Below are 19155 nucleotides of genomic sequence, written 5' to 3'. Positions count from 1 at the left end.
CATGATTTCTCCTATTGCAACAAGGTCTGTTCCTACAATTGGTAGGAAGAAGTCCATGGGATTATTAGGTTTGCAAACAAAATGCATGGATCAAAGTGAAATTTTATGTGTGACATGTGATACTGTGGGATTTAACAAGATTACAAAATATGATTTGGCATTAAGGTAATATCTGCATTCTTGCAGTATCTTATTATCATGAATATTACATTCTACACCACAGGCACTTCGTTTTTTAAATTTTTCATCTTAATTGAGAACAGATCTGTTCTGTGATGCAATGCATTCCCGTATGTATCAGGTGGGAAGAAGGAATTGGACCATGCATCTGCCAATGTATGAGACAGAATGCATAAAATGCTCTTGCATGTGGGCTCAGATTCCACATGGAAATGAAATATAATGGAATTTCTTAGTTCATGGAATTCAGAGAGTGTTTCCAGAGTAGGTGGGCTACATGATGGCAAGCAGCAGTAATTTAAACATTTTCCTGTCTGAAAATATTTAGTTGGTTGAGTTGCCATACATTATCTCCTAATATCTTTTGGCATTTCTGTTAGTAATTACCTGTTTACTTTTAGGGTGGAATGTACATGTTGCAGCTTGTGGACACCTATGCAGCATCCTACTCTCTTGTTATAATAGCCATTTTTGAACTTGTTGGCATTTCATACATTTATGGTAAGAAAACAATGTGCTATATATCTAGATCACACAGTGATAAGTACATGTGAAAATGTGTTGAGTTTCACACAAGTAGTCCCATTTTTAGAAGCAAAAGACTTTTATCATTTAATGGTTTGAAAATCAAACATTTCTCTGGAATTTCACTCAGAGTAAGAAAACTTTAATCTTTTTTATATTGCTGCAGCTGGACTGCTTAGATAAGCAAGTCATTTGTTATAGATAGCACTTTGTTAAAATTAAAGTGGATGTTCAGTTAATAGCAATATAGGCTGTATAAAAGTAATGGTGAGGCATACCAGCCAGATCAATTTGTGTGGTACACAAATAAGAATATAGGTTCACAGTAGCCAAGGTTCAGGTTCTAATAATGGCTTAATAATGATGGTACACTCATGCAGTTTTAGTTTGTATAAATACAATTAGTAAGTCATATAATGTTTGTAAGCAATACAAATGCAAAGTGTGTTTGTATGGAAAGGCACAAGTAATATAAAGAATTTGTTCTTAGTAGATAGCACCCACTGCTTTTGTCTGAATGCCTGCTTTAAACAATTTGAATAACTTAATTAGGACAATGACCTGTAATAATAGCTTATCAGGAGCACACACCTTCTCCCCACCAGTTATCTTGCAATACACTGTGAATTGCAAGAAAATAATATGTCTTGGATGTATGGAAATTTCTGCCTCCAGTTTTCAGAGAGTGGCATGAAGTATGATTTTTTAACAGTATAATATCCAGGTTTATGTTGTCAGAAGACTCTGAAGAATTCAAGTTCTGAAGGCTGCAATCTTCAAATCAACTACCTTAGGAATCATTCCACCATAGGCACTAAGAATGCTATTCATATATAATCTGGGAATTGCAGTCCCTTCATGTGTCTGAGTCTTGCTTGCACATCTCCAGTACCTTATGATTGTACATGTGAAATATGACATGACCACAACCATTTCGCTCATATCTGAGATTAGCATTTTCATAGTTGATGGCTGTGCAGGCATGATGTTGCCTACCATATTTAATGTTAGAAAGTAAGCACTGTCGTTAGCCATGCTCTTCCTTTTCTGAAAATGTACATGTCTTATCTCTCATTGTTGGAAGATTAGAGAATACATGAAAGAAGTTATTTAATATTTTCATTTATGAACCTTGCAAGGAGGCTGAGAATACAGCGCTCTGCTGTCACCCCAGTCTGTTCAAGGGTATCTGGTTTCTTCTACAATATATGCTGATATTGCAGTTAAGACATTCCTTTGTGCAATTAAGTAATATTTTGTGACAGATCTTGTAGGGAAACTAGAGTTTCTGAGTGTGTGATATGTTTGGTAGATTGTAGGCACAGATTGTCTGATTAACTCGGGGGAAAATCTGTCAGTCAGTTGAGCTTATTCGTTTTAATTTTCACCTCCTCAAAGTCATTCTTAGAAATACACCAGTTCCTGAAATTTTAAGAAAATAGGAAAAATAAAAGCTCACGACTTTAGAAGTGGAGTGTGAAAAGTGTTGACGTGAATATAAAGGATATTTACTTTCATCTTGGCATGGTGGGGTTTAAACAAAAGTCAACTATCTTGATAAACTGATCAGAGATTTGGTAGTTGAGGTTTTGGTAGGTGAACCAGCAAATTCATTAAAAAGTAGCACAAATCTCTGCACAGAACTAAGTGGTAACCAAGAGCCTTACAGGTAAGGAAGTGGCTGCTTTTGAATAATTCTTTTTCATCTTCTTTCACATTATGCCACCAGATGTCCCCAAGACCATCCGTGCTGCCTGTGATTCCTTTCTCACTGACTCATTGTCTATATCAGAGAGGATCTCATGCTCAGTTCCCATAAACTCTAGGCTAACGACAACTGCTTTATTCAGCATGAGAAATGAGCAGGATGGCCAGCGGAGAAATAAGCTATGAATTGTCTCTTTGTGCACTTCTATGTTACGGATGTGGAGAACAGGAGCTATGACTCTTGGATTCCCAAATGGGTCCTGTTGTCACTTTCCCCACTCCTCTTCATAAAACATGCTTGCACTATAGTCTGCAGTGGCAAATCCGTTCATTTAGTCACACTAACAACTGCAACTGAATTCTTTTGTGTATGTGCATCTGCTGCCTACATTGGAATTAACGTGTATCTTCATGTGCCTATTTGAGCCCAGATGGATTTCTAGAGAAAGGCAGAGTCCTGCACATTCATGAAGTTCCCACTATTGTAAGAATAGGTATGCTGGATCAGACCAAAGGTAGCTATCCCAGTGTCCTGCTTCCCACAGTAGCCAACCCTATATATTTTGGAAGTCTGCGAGCAGAGCTTGAAGGCAATACTCCATTGCTTCCCAGTGACTGATATTCACTGGCATACTGCTTCTGATTTGAAAGGCTCTATATAACCTTTACGTAGGGACGCGGGTGGCGCTGTGGGTTAAAGCTTCAGTGCCTAGGGCTTGCCGATCGAAAGGTCGGCAGTTCGAATCCCCGCGGCGGGGTGCGCTCCCGCTGTTCAGTCCCAGCGCCTGCCAACCTAGCAGTTCGAAAGCACCCCCGGGTGCAAGTAGATAAATAGGGACTGCTTACTAGCGGGAAGGTAAACGGCGTTTCCGTGTGCGGCTCTGGCTTGCCAGAGCAGCGATGTCACGCTGGCCACGTGACCCGGAAGTGTCTTCGGACAGCGCTGGCCCTTGGCCTCTTTGAGTGAGATGGGCGCACAACCCTAGAGTCTGTCAAGACTGGCCCGTACGGGCAGGGGTACCTTTACCTTTACCTTTATATAACCTTTACAGCTTGTAGCCATTGACTGATCTATTGTTTCCACAGGCCCTTTTATTTTCACTCCCTTTCTTAAGGATTTGCAGCATAGCATTTTCACTGATACTGTACACTATGTTTGTTTTTACTGACAAGAGCACTTTTCTAGCCAGTCACTACCTGTTTATTTGGGATCTTTTGTCTCAGTGTGCATCATCTCACACACGCATGAAGTCCCATTTGCCATTTTTGTTGCTTGTCTTTCTGTTTTGGTGACACCCTTTTTTTGGAGCTCTTTGCAGCCTAAAAGAGTTTACATAACTCTGAATAATTTGATGTCAATTATGGCAGATGGTGATCTATGAGCGCTTTGGGTTATTTTCCATTCCAAAGCCAGCAGTGAGAAAGTCCTGGGCTTACACAGGCAGTGTTGACTGGATTACAGGCAATCTAGAAAATTGCTGGGAATGTAAAATGATTCCCGAAGGCAAGCTAGTAACTGAACTGTGACAAGCAGGGAGAGGCAGTCTGAGATCAGCTCAGCCAATGCCTGAGTGATAAGTTGTTGTGATTGAGTAGCCCAAGCCATTGTTTATCGTACTTTTGATGCCTCTCATCAAATGAACCCTACTGGGTTAGTAGCTGGCCACCCACAGCAGTAGTGCTGAAGAGTAAGAGATAGCAGGGCAACAACCCTTCCTTTAGCAATATGCTATATGCACAGGGAGAGTAAGCCTTTGAGTCTCACTGCCAGAATCCAGGCACTGGATCTCGTAAGAAGAAATGATAGATCTGGATAACTGAGGCTGTACCATGTATGACAAATATGGTTTCACCATTTAAGACAGCTTTTCCCAACCTGGTGCTCTTCAGATGTTGTTGGTCTACAGCCCCAGCCAGCATGGCCAATGATCAGGCATATCAATGTAAGAAGAGGATCAGGCCAATGGCCTATCTAGTCCAGCTTGCTGTATTTACAGTGGCTAACCAGTTGCCTGTGGGAAACCCGAAAGCAGGACCTGAGTGCAGCCACCCTGTCCCCACTTGAGATTCCCAGAAGCATACTGCCTCTGACAGTGGAGGTGGAACATAGCCATTGTGGCAAGTAGCCATGGATAGCCTTATCCTCCATGATGGGAATTGTAGTCCAGGACATCTGGAGAACATTAGTTTGGGGAAGTCTGTTCTAAGAAATTGCCAGTTTCTCACAATCAGCTATTCCTATTGGTAAAGGAACCAAGTCATGTTTGGAAACCAATTGATGCTCGCAGCCTGTTTCCATGGAAACCAACGGAAGCCATATGTGTCCTCATCCAATAAAATTTGGAACAAAATAAGCTGCTGACAGATCTCTGAGTCAGAAGTGGGGAATATCCATAACAGGATTGTGTAGTCTGTAGATTTGTGATGGAGTGAGGTTCTTCTCTCTCTCTGCCTGTACCTTTTAACAACAGCAACTGCAACATCCCAAATCGCTGCACCAGATGTTGTTTATGAAATGGGTGATTGCGTACTGCTGTATGTCTCAAGAAGGAAGCATTAAAGTGTCAGGCATCTCTCTTTACATCTTCCAGTTTGACTTACTGTAAATGAATTGAATACTCGCTGGATATATTGCGAGGCGTTTCAACTTTAAGACCCGCTTATAAGATTTGTATTGCCCCTTTGTGCTATTTTATTGTAATAGAAACACATTACAGACCTAGCTGGAAGTGGAAAGAATTCTCATAAAACAGCATCCTTACAAGCTATAAGAAACTCGCACTTAGAGAGAATACAAACCGGGTGCTATTCCTGCCTCTAGCAGAGCATTCCTGGCTAGCCATTTCCTCCAGCTCTGCTAAGGGATTGTTGAGAGTCAGCTAAGCTGGTTTGCTTACATGTTTAACTGGTAAATTGGAAACTGAAAGTTTCAAAAGATCAAGAGTTCAGTAGAGTCAGGAGTTCCTGACTCTTCTCTCTTTCATCCTGAGACAGATTATCAAGCAACATTCAGGGATGAGTTGGTGGATTTCACAGCTCTGTTAAGCATAAGCATAAGAGAGCTGAGCTGAGCGACCCAAAATAATCTGAGAGAGTTAGTAGTTCATACTTCCTTTCTCTAAAAAATATTGACCCATCCTTACCCTGGAAAAAACTGACCAGTCTTGCTTCTTCCCTTTGTCTCACTCTTGCTCTTCACTCTTTCTGTCTTCATTTTCTTTTTCCAAATCCCACTCTTCATCTCTCTCATTGTCCTCCACTTAAACTGTCCAGCCAACATTACAAGTGGTTTTCTTGCTATCAGATTCAAAAGTCTATATTCTAACCTTGTCCCACTTGATCTTTCTGCTACCTTCTATACATCTGACCTTCATCCTGACTACTTTCATACCTTAGGAACGTAGAATTAAATAGCTCAGCATTGTCTACAGTGGTTCTCCTGAGCCTTGGGTGAGAGGGTTTTTCCTAGATGCTAGGGACTGACTATGGACTTTTTGCATGCAACAACATGTGCTCTACCACTGAGCTATCACCCTTCCTTTCGGCTTTCACAGTTTTGTTCTCTTCCTGTCAGTTTGCTTACTCAATAATGCCACTTGTGGGGTGCTCATCTGCTTCACCCCACTCTGTCTGGCTACTTCAGGGGTCTGCTCTTGGTCTTCACTGTGCCCCCTGTACACTGCCTTGAGTCATCACAGCAAATGTCATGGATTTTACAACCACCAGTATAACGATGACACCTAATTATACCTCTCTGCCCCAGAACTGTCCCTCTGTCCAGTCCTGTATACCCAATCCATCTGATAAGTCTGCTTCCATGTCTTCTCGTCATGACATACTCAACGTGTCCTTCGAATCCCTTTCCCACTTAATCACTCTTCATTTCCATCAGCAACATCACTGTTCTCCATTGACAGTGCCTTGAGGGTAGGAATCTCTCTATTTTTGTCTATGCAACTCAACCCAGCACAGTGGTCACTGATGGTACCATAATACAAAATCCCTGAAATATATTGACTCTCCTTGTGTTGACAGGAATTCCTGCAGAATAACAGCTTTTTTCTGGGGGTACTCAAGGGTATGCAGTACTGGCACCTTTTTTTCTAGAAGAAAAGCACAGAAGAGAAGTCTGCTTGAGGCCGGTATGGCTGGGTGGAGGGGAAATGGATGAAAGCAGCATTGGTGTCTGAATGGTGCAGCAGCACTTGTAATGATTCTAGGCCATTTGGCCCCCATTTAGGCTGCAAAATGCCTTGAACCAGAACTGCCTCTGAATCTTGACTGTATGTCAAACCCCTTACTTTCCCTCACATACACATTATTACAACTTGGCACATTTAATTGGTAAAGTGCTTAAAAATTATTACTCTACAACATTTGGTCTCCTAGTGATAGGATCAGACAGTTCTGTTCTTTTCTAGCTCTCAGTATGTCCTTTCAGAGTCTGTGCTGATGTTATGTTTTCCATCATGAGATTAATAACTATGATGGGAAAACATTCACAAAGTGGCATTCAACAGTTCGTGTGAGTGTAGATTATCTTCCTCGCTGCCCTTCCTCCTCCACCTCAATGGATCAGCTGATAGTTTTGCAAGTGCATTCAGGGTTGTGCATGTGCATGTATGTATATGTCTGTGAGGTAGAATAAGACACTTCTTGTAGCACTTCAGTCACTGGTCTTCACATATGATTTCTATCATAATTGTACGTATATTAGGAAAACCTAGCCTAATTTTAGTTTTACCGAGCAGTTGCCATAGTTTGCCATATATAAGGATTTGTCTAAATTTGAAATTTGAAGGACAAACCATCTTTAAACATATTCCTCTCTGTGTTGATGCCATTGGGTGACCTGCTGTGCTATCGCACCAGTCTGCAAGTCACCTGCCAGCCTTTGACTTGCAATGCCTTCTGTGCTATCCAGCCCTGGCCTTTTCCAAGTGCCATTGCCATAGCTGCATTAACCCTAATACCTTGCAATCTTAAGATGACTAATTATTAGTAACAAGCGTATCTGAATTCTCCATCCCCTGACAGCTTTGGACTAAGTTCACAGCACTTCAGGTTATTTACATCATAGGCTTTTGAATAACAGTCCAAGACATTTTGGGGCCTGAGGCAACAGAGACAGATAGTGTATCCCCATGGTGGTAAAAATATTGTAATAAACTAAACACTTTTACTGCCCTTTAATGTCTGGGAACATAAGAAACCTAGAGCAGGGATGGGGAACCTGTGTCCTTCCAGATGATGATGGGTTCCAACTCCCATCAGCCCCAGCCAGCATGGTCCATGATTAGGGATGGTGGGAGTTGTCATCTAGCAACACCTGGAGGGCATTAGGTTCCCCATCTCTATTCTAGAGCATCAGACTAAAGGTTTATTTAGTTCAGCAGCCTCTTTTCCACTGATAATTCTGGGAGACTCATACATAGGATATGATGCAACAGTACGTGTTGTTTGGCCCTTCCAATTTTGTCTCACAAGGAAGCTTATAGAACAATATTGTATTGTGAGGTCTGTCCACAAGTTACACTTAACACAGGTACAAGCTGTCTTGACATATGTACAAGTGTTTGTATGTGTAAAAGTGTACACTTGTTGCTTTGTAAAACAACCAGGTGTTCTTCCACCCTTTAAAAAGTGATGCTTTAAGCAAGTGTTGCTCTCTTAGTGTAATGTGTTTACTAAGCAGATAAAACAGCATGTCTGCAGGGGGAAGAAAGCCTTTCTAAAACATCTTAAAAATGCTTACAATTCCTATTCTGTATCTGTAATATGAAACTGCTAAGAAACATTTCTGTGCTATTCATGTCTTGACCACTGAGTGGCGCGAGTGAAATGTCAATCCTTACATTTGTTGCTTACTCTTACTCTCTCCACATTGACTGTTGTTACTGTGAAACACTTAATATTTACAGAAAGAAAACCCATGCCTTCATATTTTTCTCATATCCATTTAAGCCCATGCTCTAAACTTTGAGACTGAGTTAAAACCATGAACTAAGCAAATGTATTTGGATTTCTATTCAGTATTTATTCCCAAGCCTTTATGGCAGTTACCTTTTCTAAGTATCCAAAAGGGCTTGAAATGTGTATTTTTGAAGGAAAGCTGGCACGCCTACTGCTTTATTGTCAGTGATACAAGTTTAGGAAATAACAGTAGCTCTAAAAGTTGTGACTTGTGATAAAATACCTGGCAACCTTGGACTGTAAATATATTTGAAACAGAAGTCTGTTCCTTGTTTATTTCTCTTCTGCTGAGATCCCCAAGTAGCCCTTTTCTTTGTAAATAAATTTATACTTCATGCTTATGTTGCTTGCCTTTACAACTCAGCCACATTTAACCATCAGAAAGGCTTTTGAAACTGTATAGAAACCTGCACCACCTGCTTAACTGGAGGTGAAACTGGGATGTGTTTACACCCCGTGAACAGCAGCAATCATTATTTCAAATGTCTGTCAGTTCTCAGTGAAATCTATCACCTGGCTCCTGCCTGTGTGACAGTCCGTCACAATAATAGGTGATGCTCAGACTGATCGTTGTAGCAGTAAATTAAGATGGGTAGGATGTATGCCCTATCCTGCTTTCTTCTTCCATACAAATAGGCCTTTTCAGCTATTTAGCTGAATTAGAGTTTCTCAGTTCCATGCTGCCTATGGAAGCTGATATGTCTGGATGCTAATTCTACCCTTGTGCACGCCCAGTTTTAGTGGTACAAAAGAAGCTGCGTCTTGCGCAAGCTCAGACACACACACACAGCCCCTATATAACTGGTGTCCTGCTTGAAACAAGCTGCTTCAGTTTTGTGGCATATCTGTACTTCAAAGTATAAACCTTAACTAGAAAAGCTATGATATCAATTTAGACTTGAATAAATGTATTCCCCTGGTCATCTATAGGAGAGCTGTTAGTTGCCCCCTGTGTTACAGAAGCCCAGGCATTTAGTGTCACCAGTCCCACTCTCTTCCAGCAGAGATTTGACAGGCAGCCTCAATTTTGACTTTCAGCCATTTCTTGAAGTCATTTTTATTTCACCAGGGCTTTGCAGCTATTTAATTAATACCTTGATTATTCAGGCACCTTAATCAGCATTGCATTGTTGTTGTTGTTGTTGTTGTTCTAAACTTTAAAAAGCAGCCATAGGTGATCAGTGTTTTGGACCAAGTCAAATAGCAGCTTTGGGGTAGAGAGAGAGAGATGATTTTTATTAGAATTTTGACATGGGAGAAAGGGTCATTGTGGTCCCAGTTCTGACCAGACACACCCACTCCCTACCGGTGACTGTAATTTAAAACTTCCAAGGAAGAACCATACAACGTCAAATTACACATTTAACTTATGGTAAAATGTAACTTAGCATGTTTACTTATCCAGGGTATGGTCTTGAAGGCACATAAGACTACAACCTTGCTGAAGCTGAGCAGGCCTGAGTCTGGTCTGTGCCTTGACAGGAGACCTCCTGGAAACCACGATTATGCCACCTTGGATTCCACAACTGAAGCAAAGTGGAATATAAGTCAAAACAAAAACACCAAAATGTGTTGTTGTTGTTTAGTCGTTCAGTCGTGTCCGACTCTTCGTGACCCCATGGACCAGAGCACGCCAGGCACTCCTGTCTTCCACTGCCTCCCGCAGTTTGGTCAGGCTCATGTTTGTAGCTTTGAGAATACATTTCTTCTGAATTTACTTGGGGGGGGGGGTTGGCTAAGCGTTCTTGTACAGGTCACAAAGGATGTTTTTTGTTGTTTTAAATCTCTCACATTGCTTAGTTGAAAATCAATTTTTCACCAGCTCGCTTCTCTTCTCTTTTTAATAGTGCATAAACAACTTCTGAAAGTGATACATTCCAGGTTAAAAGGCATTCTTAGAGCAACTGGTAGAAGCATCCTTAACAATGCATTCTGAGCCATGTCTACTCAGGAGTAGCTTCTACTGGATTCAGTGAGGTTCACCCCCTGGAAAATGCAGTTAGGATTGTAGCCTTCAGAGGTGCTACCTAAACTTGCAGTGCCATTTCTCTTTTTCTCTCCAAATACGCTTTCAGCTTGATGTGTTATGTCTCTTAACACAATCACTAGTTTACCACTTGAGTAACATATTTCTCTGTGTATTTACTATTTTTAAAATAACAACAATAAGCAGGTTGTCTTTGGGTATTTAGTTCTAGTTACATGTTCTATTCACTGAGCTCTCCAGTTTTTAAATTAGAAAAGAGGGGAAAAAACCTTTTCTAAGGATTGTTTCATTAGTTCTGTATTGTAATCCTACCCCAAACTGGCAAGCATTCCACATGCATACACAAAAAACATTAATTTGCCATTTTCTCAGATTAAGAGTGAATGATTAGTAAGGCGCTATTAGGGCTTCACACTGCATGTCATAAATCGCATGCATAATCCTCATTTACTTTATTGTGAAATGCAAGGCAATGCACAAAGAACTATAAGCCAGTGGGAAAAAAGAATCATTTTTAAACTAAATTGCTTTCATCCACTTCTCTCTGCACCCTTGCCAGAATAATCAAAACTATCTTTATTTTTATTCTTCCTTAAGGACACAATGAATGCTCAGTTAGTTTCTTTCTGCAAGAATAGCCTCAGGAGAGAGAAGTAAAATTGCGCTCTTGTTCATTTCTGCTCTTATATCTGTATTTTGTACTTTTATTTAGTTTAAATTATGAACCGTTGCATGCCAAGGCAGTTCAGTATAGACAAGATGGATCCTGTCTACCAAAAGTCATTCCTCACCAAGTCATTCCTCACAAATACTCCCTGTTCCTATGTCTATTGTTTATCTGCAATTAACCAACACTCATACTGTGTAGTGCTGTTTGTAAGCCTGTCACATAATTGCTCCTACACAAACGCCAATCGTTGTCATCCTTCCAACTCCATGGATGGAAGGAGACTGATTTCTTCACCTCCTACCTTTGGCCTTCACTTTCTTGTGGACTTGTACCCTTTCCCATGCTGAGAAGGAAAACAAAGAGTTATAGGAAGCAAAGATATGGAATGACAGGTTTAGATATTTAGATATGGCCCTAAAAAGTCCAGTGTTGGAATTGGTCATACTGTCTTGTTCCCAAGATGGAATTTTGATCTCCTACTGGAATTTGGAAATGACATATTCTCATCCATTTTATATGTCCTTTGTGGCAATGTCTAAAGGTGTTTCACAAGTGATTCTATCTCTCTTTGGACATTCTATTCCTTCTTGTGATTAGAATAGAAAGGGGGAGACGAGAGAAATATGCTAGCTCAGCCCCTTACTGCTGTCCTCACCACCCTCCTTGAATTCAGAGCATATATCTGCAGCAGGGAGTCTGTTCTGCCCAGAATTTATACCCCCCCCCCAAAAAAAACCTGGGGTTCCTACAGGGTGGAAAATGTTCCTTGATTCAAAGGTTATCTCTCCAGTGCATGGAAGGTGATGGGGATGGTGTGTGTGTGTGTGTGTGTGTGTGTGTGTGAAGCTAGCATGTTCATCCCTGCTCCCCTCCTATCATATGAAGGAACAGAATGCCTGGATAGAATGGTACAATCCTATACTGTACATTTCTAATCAAAAGAAAGCCCTGCTGAGTTCTTGGATTGCAACCTGCTAGTTCGGTGTTATGCAGAAGTAAATCCCACTACAGTATATTCAGTGTGACTAGCTAAAGCCTTGTGTTCTGTTTTTACTTGGAGGGGACCTAAACACCAAAACAGAGAAGTTACACATTTCATTTTGTTTCAAGGTGGGAGAGTGGGGATTCCTTAACAAGTGAATATTTCATGACAGTGGCAGTTTTTCAATGTTTTGTGGGGGGTTTTATGAGACAAATCTGTTACCAGGCAGTAGTAAGGAATAGCAGTGTGAGGAATAGCTATGAAAAGGTGTGTGGGGGGGGGGGAATCACGCTGTCCAATTGTTATCTAGTGCAAAATGGTGCTGCGCTGCTGTATTGCACGTTTGAAAAGAAAGCTGCACCAAATCAATATTAGTCCCTTTTTATTAAGACAGAAGGCACCTGCTGTGTGCATAGAACTCGTGCAACAAACTAGATAATGTGGCAATCTTGTGAAGGCATAGCAAACAAAAGAGGCAATGGACTGAAATAATGTGAGAATTACAGTCCTGACTTCATTACTGACGTCAAGGGAAACAGTTCTATTGATACTGGGGAATATTTTTCTGGATGAATTTGTTGTTGGTGTTTTATCTAGTAATTTTTGTTGGCATTTTAGTTAATATTCAACTAAATTTCAGTCCTTGACACCCACTTTTTAATAGTGAAGTCAATATGTTATATCCAAGATAGTGTTACAAGGGGTTTTTTGGGGGGGGGAGGGAGGAAGTAGACTATGCCTCGAATTCCTTCTAACTCCTGGATCCAGCAAGTGTTAAAATATAAGCCAGGCTAACTTCCTGATGAGGTGTTCGCCTAGGTGATGGGCCATTATGGGCAACAAAGGAAAGGAGCCCTGTGTGAGATGATAAATCCCCCAACTTCTGGATAGTTAGAAGGGCAAAGCCAGAATTTGCAGGGATGTGGGTAAGAAGAAAAGCAGCAATCCAGAGAGAGAGAGAGAGATAAAGAGAAGCGGAGGAATATTTGATTTCTGTTTGAATTCAAGGCTGCAACTATGGGAGAAACAAGACCCTTTTGGGGTGTTAATGCTGTGAACGCCTCCACCATAGGCTCAGTGTGTATAAATTTGTAAACCATATATCATAAAGCCACCCGGGGTGCCAATTTGAATGAATTTTTTGGGGGGTGGGGCAGGTAAACCCCGCCTTGCATAATTGATCACAAGATGTGACGCATGCACATTATTTGAATGGCAAAGCGTACCAACTTGGGGGGCGGCTCAAACATTTTAGGGGGGGCTGATGTGACCTCGGCCCCTAGGAGTTGGGTCCTATGAAGACACCACTGTGCCTCATCCCAAAAGGAATCTCACTAAGTTTGGAGATCGGGGGGGGGGGGGACATGCAACAATATTCATTCATTCATTCATTCATTCATTTATTTTTTAATTTCTATACCGCCCTATACCCAAGGGTCTCAGGGCGGTTCACATAAAATATCCAATACATATAATCAAAACAACAACATCAATACCCCCCCCCAAAAGAGCCAGCATTTTAAAAAGGGTATAGGATGTAGATCAAGTCAGGCAATGGCCTGGTTAAAAATGAACATTTTTGCCGGGCGCCTAAAGGTGTACAGTGAAGGCACCAGGTGAACTTCCCTGGGGAGAACATTCCACAGACAGGGAGCCACTGCAGAGAAGGCCCATTCTCATGTTGCCACCCTCCTGACCTCCCGAGGAAGAGGTTCACGAAGAAGGGCCTCAGAAGATGATCTCAGGGTCCAGTAGGTTCATATGGGAAGAGGCGGTCCTTGAGGTATTGTGGTCCTGAGCTGTTTATGGCTTTATAGCTCAAAGCCAGCGCTTTGAATTGGGCCTGAAAACTAATTGGTAGCCAATGCAGTCGGACCAGGATTGGTGTAATTTGCTCAAACCGTCTTGCTCTGGTGAGCAACCTGGGCGCTGAATTCTGCACAGGCTGAAGTTTCTGAACCCTACGTATAGCCCTACGTATAATGCATTGCAGTAATCTAACCTTGAGGTTACCAGAGCATAGACGACAGTGGTTAGGCTATCCCTGTCCAGATACTGGAGTAGCTGAGCCACCAGCTGAAGCTGATGAAAGACACTTAGGGCCACTGAGGCGATCTGAGCCTCAAGCGACAGCAGAGGATTCAGGAGTACCTCCAAGCTACAAACCTGCACCTTCAGGAGCACTGTAACCCCATCCAGAGCAGGAACTTTGATAGGATTTGCATTGTGTTAAATAAATACATAAAATATTATCTTGCACACCCTGACCTTTGTTTTAGAAGCCTTTCTCCCAGCTTCTACCCCACCTATTTGTCTATAGAGGGGATGTTAACAACCAAGAACAACAAACAAAACCTGGACACAACAATTATTCTGATTTCACCAGTTACAGTAGAATCATTACCAGCCTGACTAATAGAGCTATGTGTTTTCAGGGACTGGGAGGGGGAATGATTGTGTTTTTTAAAAGTTTGCTTTCAAGGGAGCAATTCCACAAACATTGCTGTTGTATGTAATTTCCATTCATTTCAATTAAGTTTTCATGAATCTTCATTGCCACAACAAGGAACACCACATTTTCTTTAGGGAGAAAATGAGAAAAAGAAATATATGATCCTGCAGAACTGTAGCAAGTAAAATGGCATAGGCTTTATCTTTTGTGTTTCGAAATATGGGAGGAAAAGCCAGAAGTATATTTAATATTTATTACAGTACCAATTTTGTGAGTGTAAATAATTTATTAGGATGGCTATCTATATAACAACCCACATTATACCATATGGTTAGAATGCCTCTTGAAGAGTTGGGCTGACAAGTCAGAGTGTCTGTTCCCATAATTAGACACAAGGGAGATCACAATAGCTATTTTGTAAGCTGCAGCCTAGTCTCTTTTGCATTTTGGATTTACATTTGTTTGTTTTACAGGCTTGCAAAGATTTTGTGAAGACATTGAGATGATGATTGGATTCCAGCCAAGCAAATTCTGGAGAGTCTGTTGGGCTTTTGTGACCCCGACTATTTTAACAGTAAGCATCAGGAAAAGGGGGTTTCGATTGAGAAGGGAAGACTATTCTGAAACATCTGTTTCTTTCTGACACTTTTTCTTCTTCCTCACTGCTAATCATGCAATAATAGCCGCAGCATCTGTTAGTTAAACCTGCTATTTTCAAATGAAACAAAAAGAGATCTCTACAATGTATTTAGAGAACAATCATACCCACATTCACCAATGGGAGTAGGATTGCATGTATTTAGCTCTCTTCCAGCCGGCATAGGTGGAGACAAGTGCCACCAGGTGGGTTTTAACTGGGGAGGGGGGAGCTCCACCATAGCAGGGTGGGGAGATGTCCTTGTTTTATTTAGTCAGATGGAAAACTACTTCCAGCTGTAGCCAATGGGAAAGCCACTGGGTGTGGTGGAGCAGGGTGTTGTAGCCTTGAACACACTGGATCCAAAACCCATGGATCCCTGTGTTTGGGGCTTCTCTTCTACACAAGCTTGGAATTACAGGAAACACCACCACAATCTTCCACTCTGGCCAGTGCAAGCTGAAAGACTTTGGAGCTGATGATGGATCCATCATTCTGCTCCTCCGTAAAGATTGCTCTGCCAAATACTGCAGTGTAACTTATCCAAGCTTCTAGTGTCACAGAATAATCTTTATTCATTAGATGGCTGCTTTCCCTTTATTTCTGATCCTTGTTTTCTGTTATTTCATACAGTGTGTGTGTGTGTGTGTGTGTGTGTGTGTGTGTGTGTACAACTTGTCTAGATGGGGATGATGAGGCACCAATAAATTCTCCAAAACAAGCCCTATTGAAATGCACTGAAATGAAGGAACTTGCTCTTGCATAGCTCCTATCTATTTTGAAATAAATTTCAGTGGTTGTGCTCGATGTTCTCACTCATGCATTAATGAAATTATACTGTGTGCAAGTATGAACCAAACAAGGATGCAAAGTATATATATAAATATAGGATTGTTGTTTTTCTGTTGTAAGCTTCAGTTTCATCATAGGTTAAATGACAGACGCTTCATATTGCAGTAGCTGCAGTCCTGCCTGTAGTTAATGACTTACTTTAACTTAGTAAGTTAGGCAGTATGACAGCTGCTTTGCAGTGAGCTATCATGCTGAAATGGCAAGTATATGTATTTCAGAATCATCTGGGTGAGGAAGCAAAGAGGCCCATGCAGTTGACCTCGCCCAGGTGGTTCCAGTCAGTAGCAGCCAGTTTGCTGGGTCAGAGCTGTCATCCCAACACTGGTGATGCTGCAGCTTACCTGGGTGGTGTAAGGTAGAGCCAGGTCAAGGCTGTGTTGATGCCCTGGTAGGAGACTAGAATGGCTCTGCTGGTTCATCCATGCAGCCATGACTTGGCATCACCATGTCCTGTGGCATCCCATCAAGGAAAGCTGCAGCTTTGCTGGTGTTAGGGCAGCTCCACCGTACCATGCCAGCCCCAGCTGTTTCCAGTGTACAGAATCTCACCATGAATAAGCACCTTACACCATCACCTGCTCACATAATATAGGGGGAGTCCTAAGTATTTCCCGCAGGAAATACTTAGCACAGGAAAAGCAGCTGTGTGGCACTGGGAGGAATGAACACATGCAGCCTAACCAATCTGAAACTCTGAACCTAATTGTATTTGTCAGTTTGGAAAGGGCTAAAATCTCAAGCTCCAGGTTTGCCAAGGCGCTCACAGACGGAAATGAGCCTCATGGCAGTTGATAGGAGGAGTGCATTTGAACAAGCCATATGCTTAAATGCTCTGTTGAACAGAGATGCCATCTTTCTAAGAAGTGAGCTCGTTTTTGAGGCTGGGTGGAGTAATGTGTTGCCAAGTGTTCATTTCTCTCTAGAACAATGGCTGCTCTCTTAATCAAGTTCACTTACTGAAATTGAGTCATTGTGACAAACCTTTCTAAGTAAACACGGCTTTGCTTTCTGTGCACAGCTAATGTATTCCAATGCAAAGCACAAGATACTATTTTTTAAAAAAAATGTTTGTGCAATTTAGCAGCAAATGATTCCTAGTGCCACTAGGTGCCACTCTGCATCAGGAGCTTCAATTTTCCAGTGCTAGATATATTCTCTCTCTCTCTCTCTCTCTCTCTCTCTCTCTCTCTCTGTGTGTGTGTGTGTGTGTGTTGTGAGGTGCTAACAGAAAAAGGGAGGGGAAATCCATTAATATTTCTATAGTCGTCAAGGTCAATCTGCAAACTGCTAAACAGTGTGGCACTCACATTATCATCATTGGGGTGGGGGAATTGAACAAAGGCATTTATTATATAAGCAGCCATAATCACATATGCTTCCTGAAGTCTCCCCTATTTTACTGCAGTTTATTCTTTGAAGTATTATGGGGATACCTTTGCATTTTAAAACAGATTAATGACCAATTTCAGAATTCTAAAGATAGAACGGAAGAGCCGTTTGTTCACATTGCCTGTAATCTGAATCCCCGAGGAAGGAACACCCTACACTTCCTTCTGAACATGACCCTATACTATTATATTCTCTTAGCACCTGTTATTTGCACTGAGATAAAAGAATCCTTTATCACCGTTCTCCACATCTGAACAGCTTATTGAAGGTAGAACGTTTTAAACCCTTTATGTCCAAGTGTTAGAACCTAAAGCAGTCTGTTTCTTCCCAGACTGAAAGCCTAACTACAACAATTAATCCAATAGTTTAAAAGATCAGTACATTTAAGCATTTCTATTGTAGGTTAAAGTTAGTGGTACAAATCTGAGATACAATGGGCAAGGATATTCACACATGCATACAACTGTTGTGAATTTTGTCTCTCACCTCTTTCTCCCTCCCCACCTCATCATTTCTTTGCTTTCTCTTATGAATTGGGAACAGCATGTCTCTGTCAATAGGTGATTATTATTTTTATGAGAAAGAGAAAGTGTGATGGATGTAAATGAGTAGGTTAATTTAAGACCAGTTAAAGTAATAAGATGCTATCTTTGAAAAATCCCACTAAAATCTAGGATATATTAATGCATGTCAGCAGACAGAAAGGTAGGCAATGTGCGTGTTCAGATGCTATATTTAAATAGCTAACCCAGAAATGGTTAAAATTTGTATAGTATTGTTACATAGTTTTATTCACTTTTTTTTGGAAAAGCAGAGATGATTTAGAGGTACAAAAAGACTTTCCCCACTAAACATAGATGACATGTTGACCTGATTACCCAGACTGCAGCCACAGGACTCTGAGATTACAACATGGAAATCTTGCCTGGTTTTTTTTTTTTTAAAAAAACTAACTAAAACTGCTGTAAATACTTACTTTAAAAAATTGGTGTCATTGTCGATTGCAGAATTGCATCGATATTGTTCTCCAAATTTATTGCCACCTGGATAGCAGCAAGCACTGCTCCCAGAGTTCATCCGTTTGCTATTTACAGATAGTGTTCTATAAATGAAAAACTTTAGGACAAAAAAATTCCACAAAATCTATTTCCTTCTCCTCCTTATCATTGGGATGCTCTTTTGTCCTAGCTAATGGGGGTGGGGTCAAACATAAACCAATCCAGGAGAGAAGCGGTAAGTGCCCTTTTTATGACACAACGCACATAGTTTTGTTTTGAGAGATTTTACCACTCCAAGACTGGCTTGGACTAGAATAATACCCCACAAAACTAAGTTTATATATATTTCAGTTTTAGGCTACCCTGTGTTACCACACGTCACTTGCCCAGTCATTTTAGATTATATATGATATATTGGTAGGCAGATGGGGTTGAAAACTACCCAGCAAAACTCAGCAAGGTCAAGGGATGCCATTGTTCAGTACTTCAGTGTGATGTGGTGATTATCATATAATCATATAAGGGGCTCAGCTATTGTATATGCTTCTGCTAAGCAATACCAGCCACACAGATTTTCAGATTACAATCCATATTTCAACTGGGTTACATTCTCTGGAAAGCAGCGAATGGCCTACACAAAGAACAGATTTTACCACAAAGTTAGCCATACCACAGTTCAAGTTGTGTGTGTGCATCATATGATCCAGGATTTATGTGTGATGTAGGAAACACACACACACACACACACACACACAGAGAGAGAGAGATATGAATTATACTAGGAGTGGTTGGTGTCCTAGTTG

The 19155-nt window shown here is 41.1% G+C and overlaps 1 protein-coding gene across 2 annotated transcripts in view; it reads left to right on the top strand.

The window, feature by feature from the left end:
- The window catches only part of SLC6A5 (solute carrier family 6 member 5), an 85998-nt gene that overhangs the window by 55968 nt on the left and 10875 nt on the right, over positions 1-19155 (top strand). For both annotated transcript variants that reach the window (XR_014508758.1, XM_083430746.1), the window contains exons 13-14: positions 582-681; positions 14950-15050. Coding sequence is in view for 1 of the 2 variants with exons in the window: in XM_083430746.1 (XP_083286872.1) it covers positions 582-681; positions 14950-15050 (201 nt within the window). In the remaining variant the exon portion in view is untranslated. The remainder of the gene's footprint in view (positions 1-581; positions 682-14949; positions 15051-19155) is intronic.

The sequence above is a fragment of the Podarcis tiliguerta genome (assembly GCF_965153285.1).
Source record: "Podarcis tiliguerta genome assembly, chromosome: 1".
NCBI classification, from domain to species: Eukaryota; Metazoa; Chordata; class Lepidosauria; order Squamata; family Lacertidae; genus Podarcis; species Podarcis tiliguerta.
The sequence above is the reverse complement of the archived record's forward strand: the minus strand, read 5'-3'. Positions and strand labels throughout refer to the sequence as shown.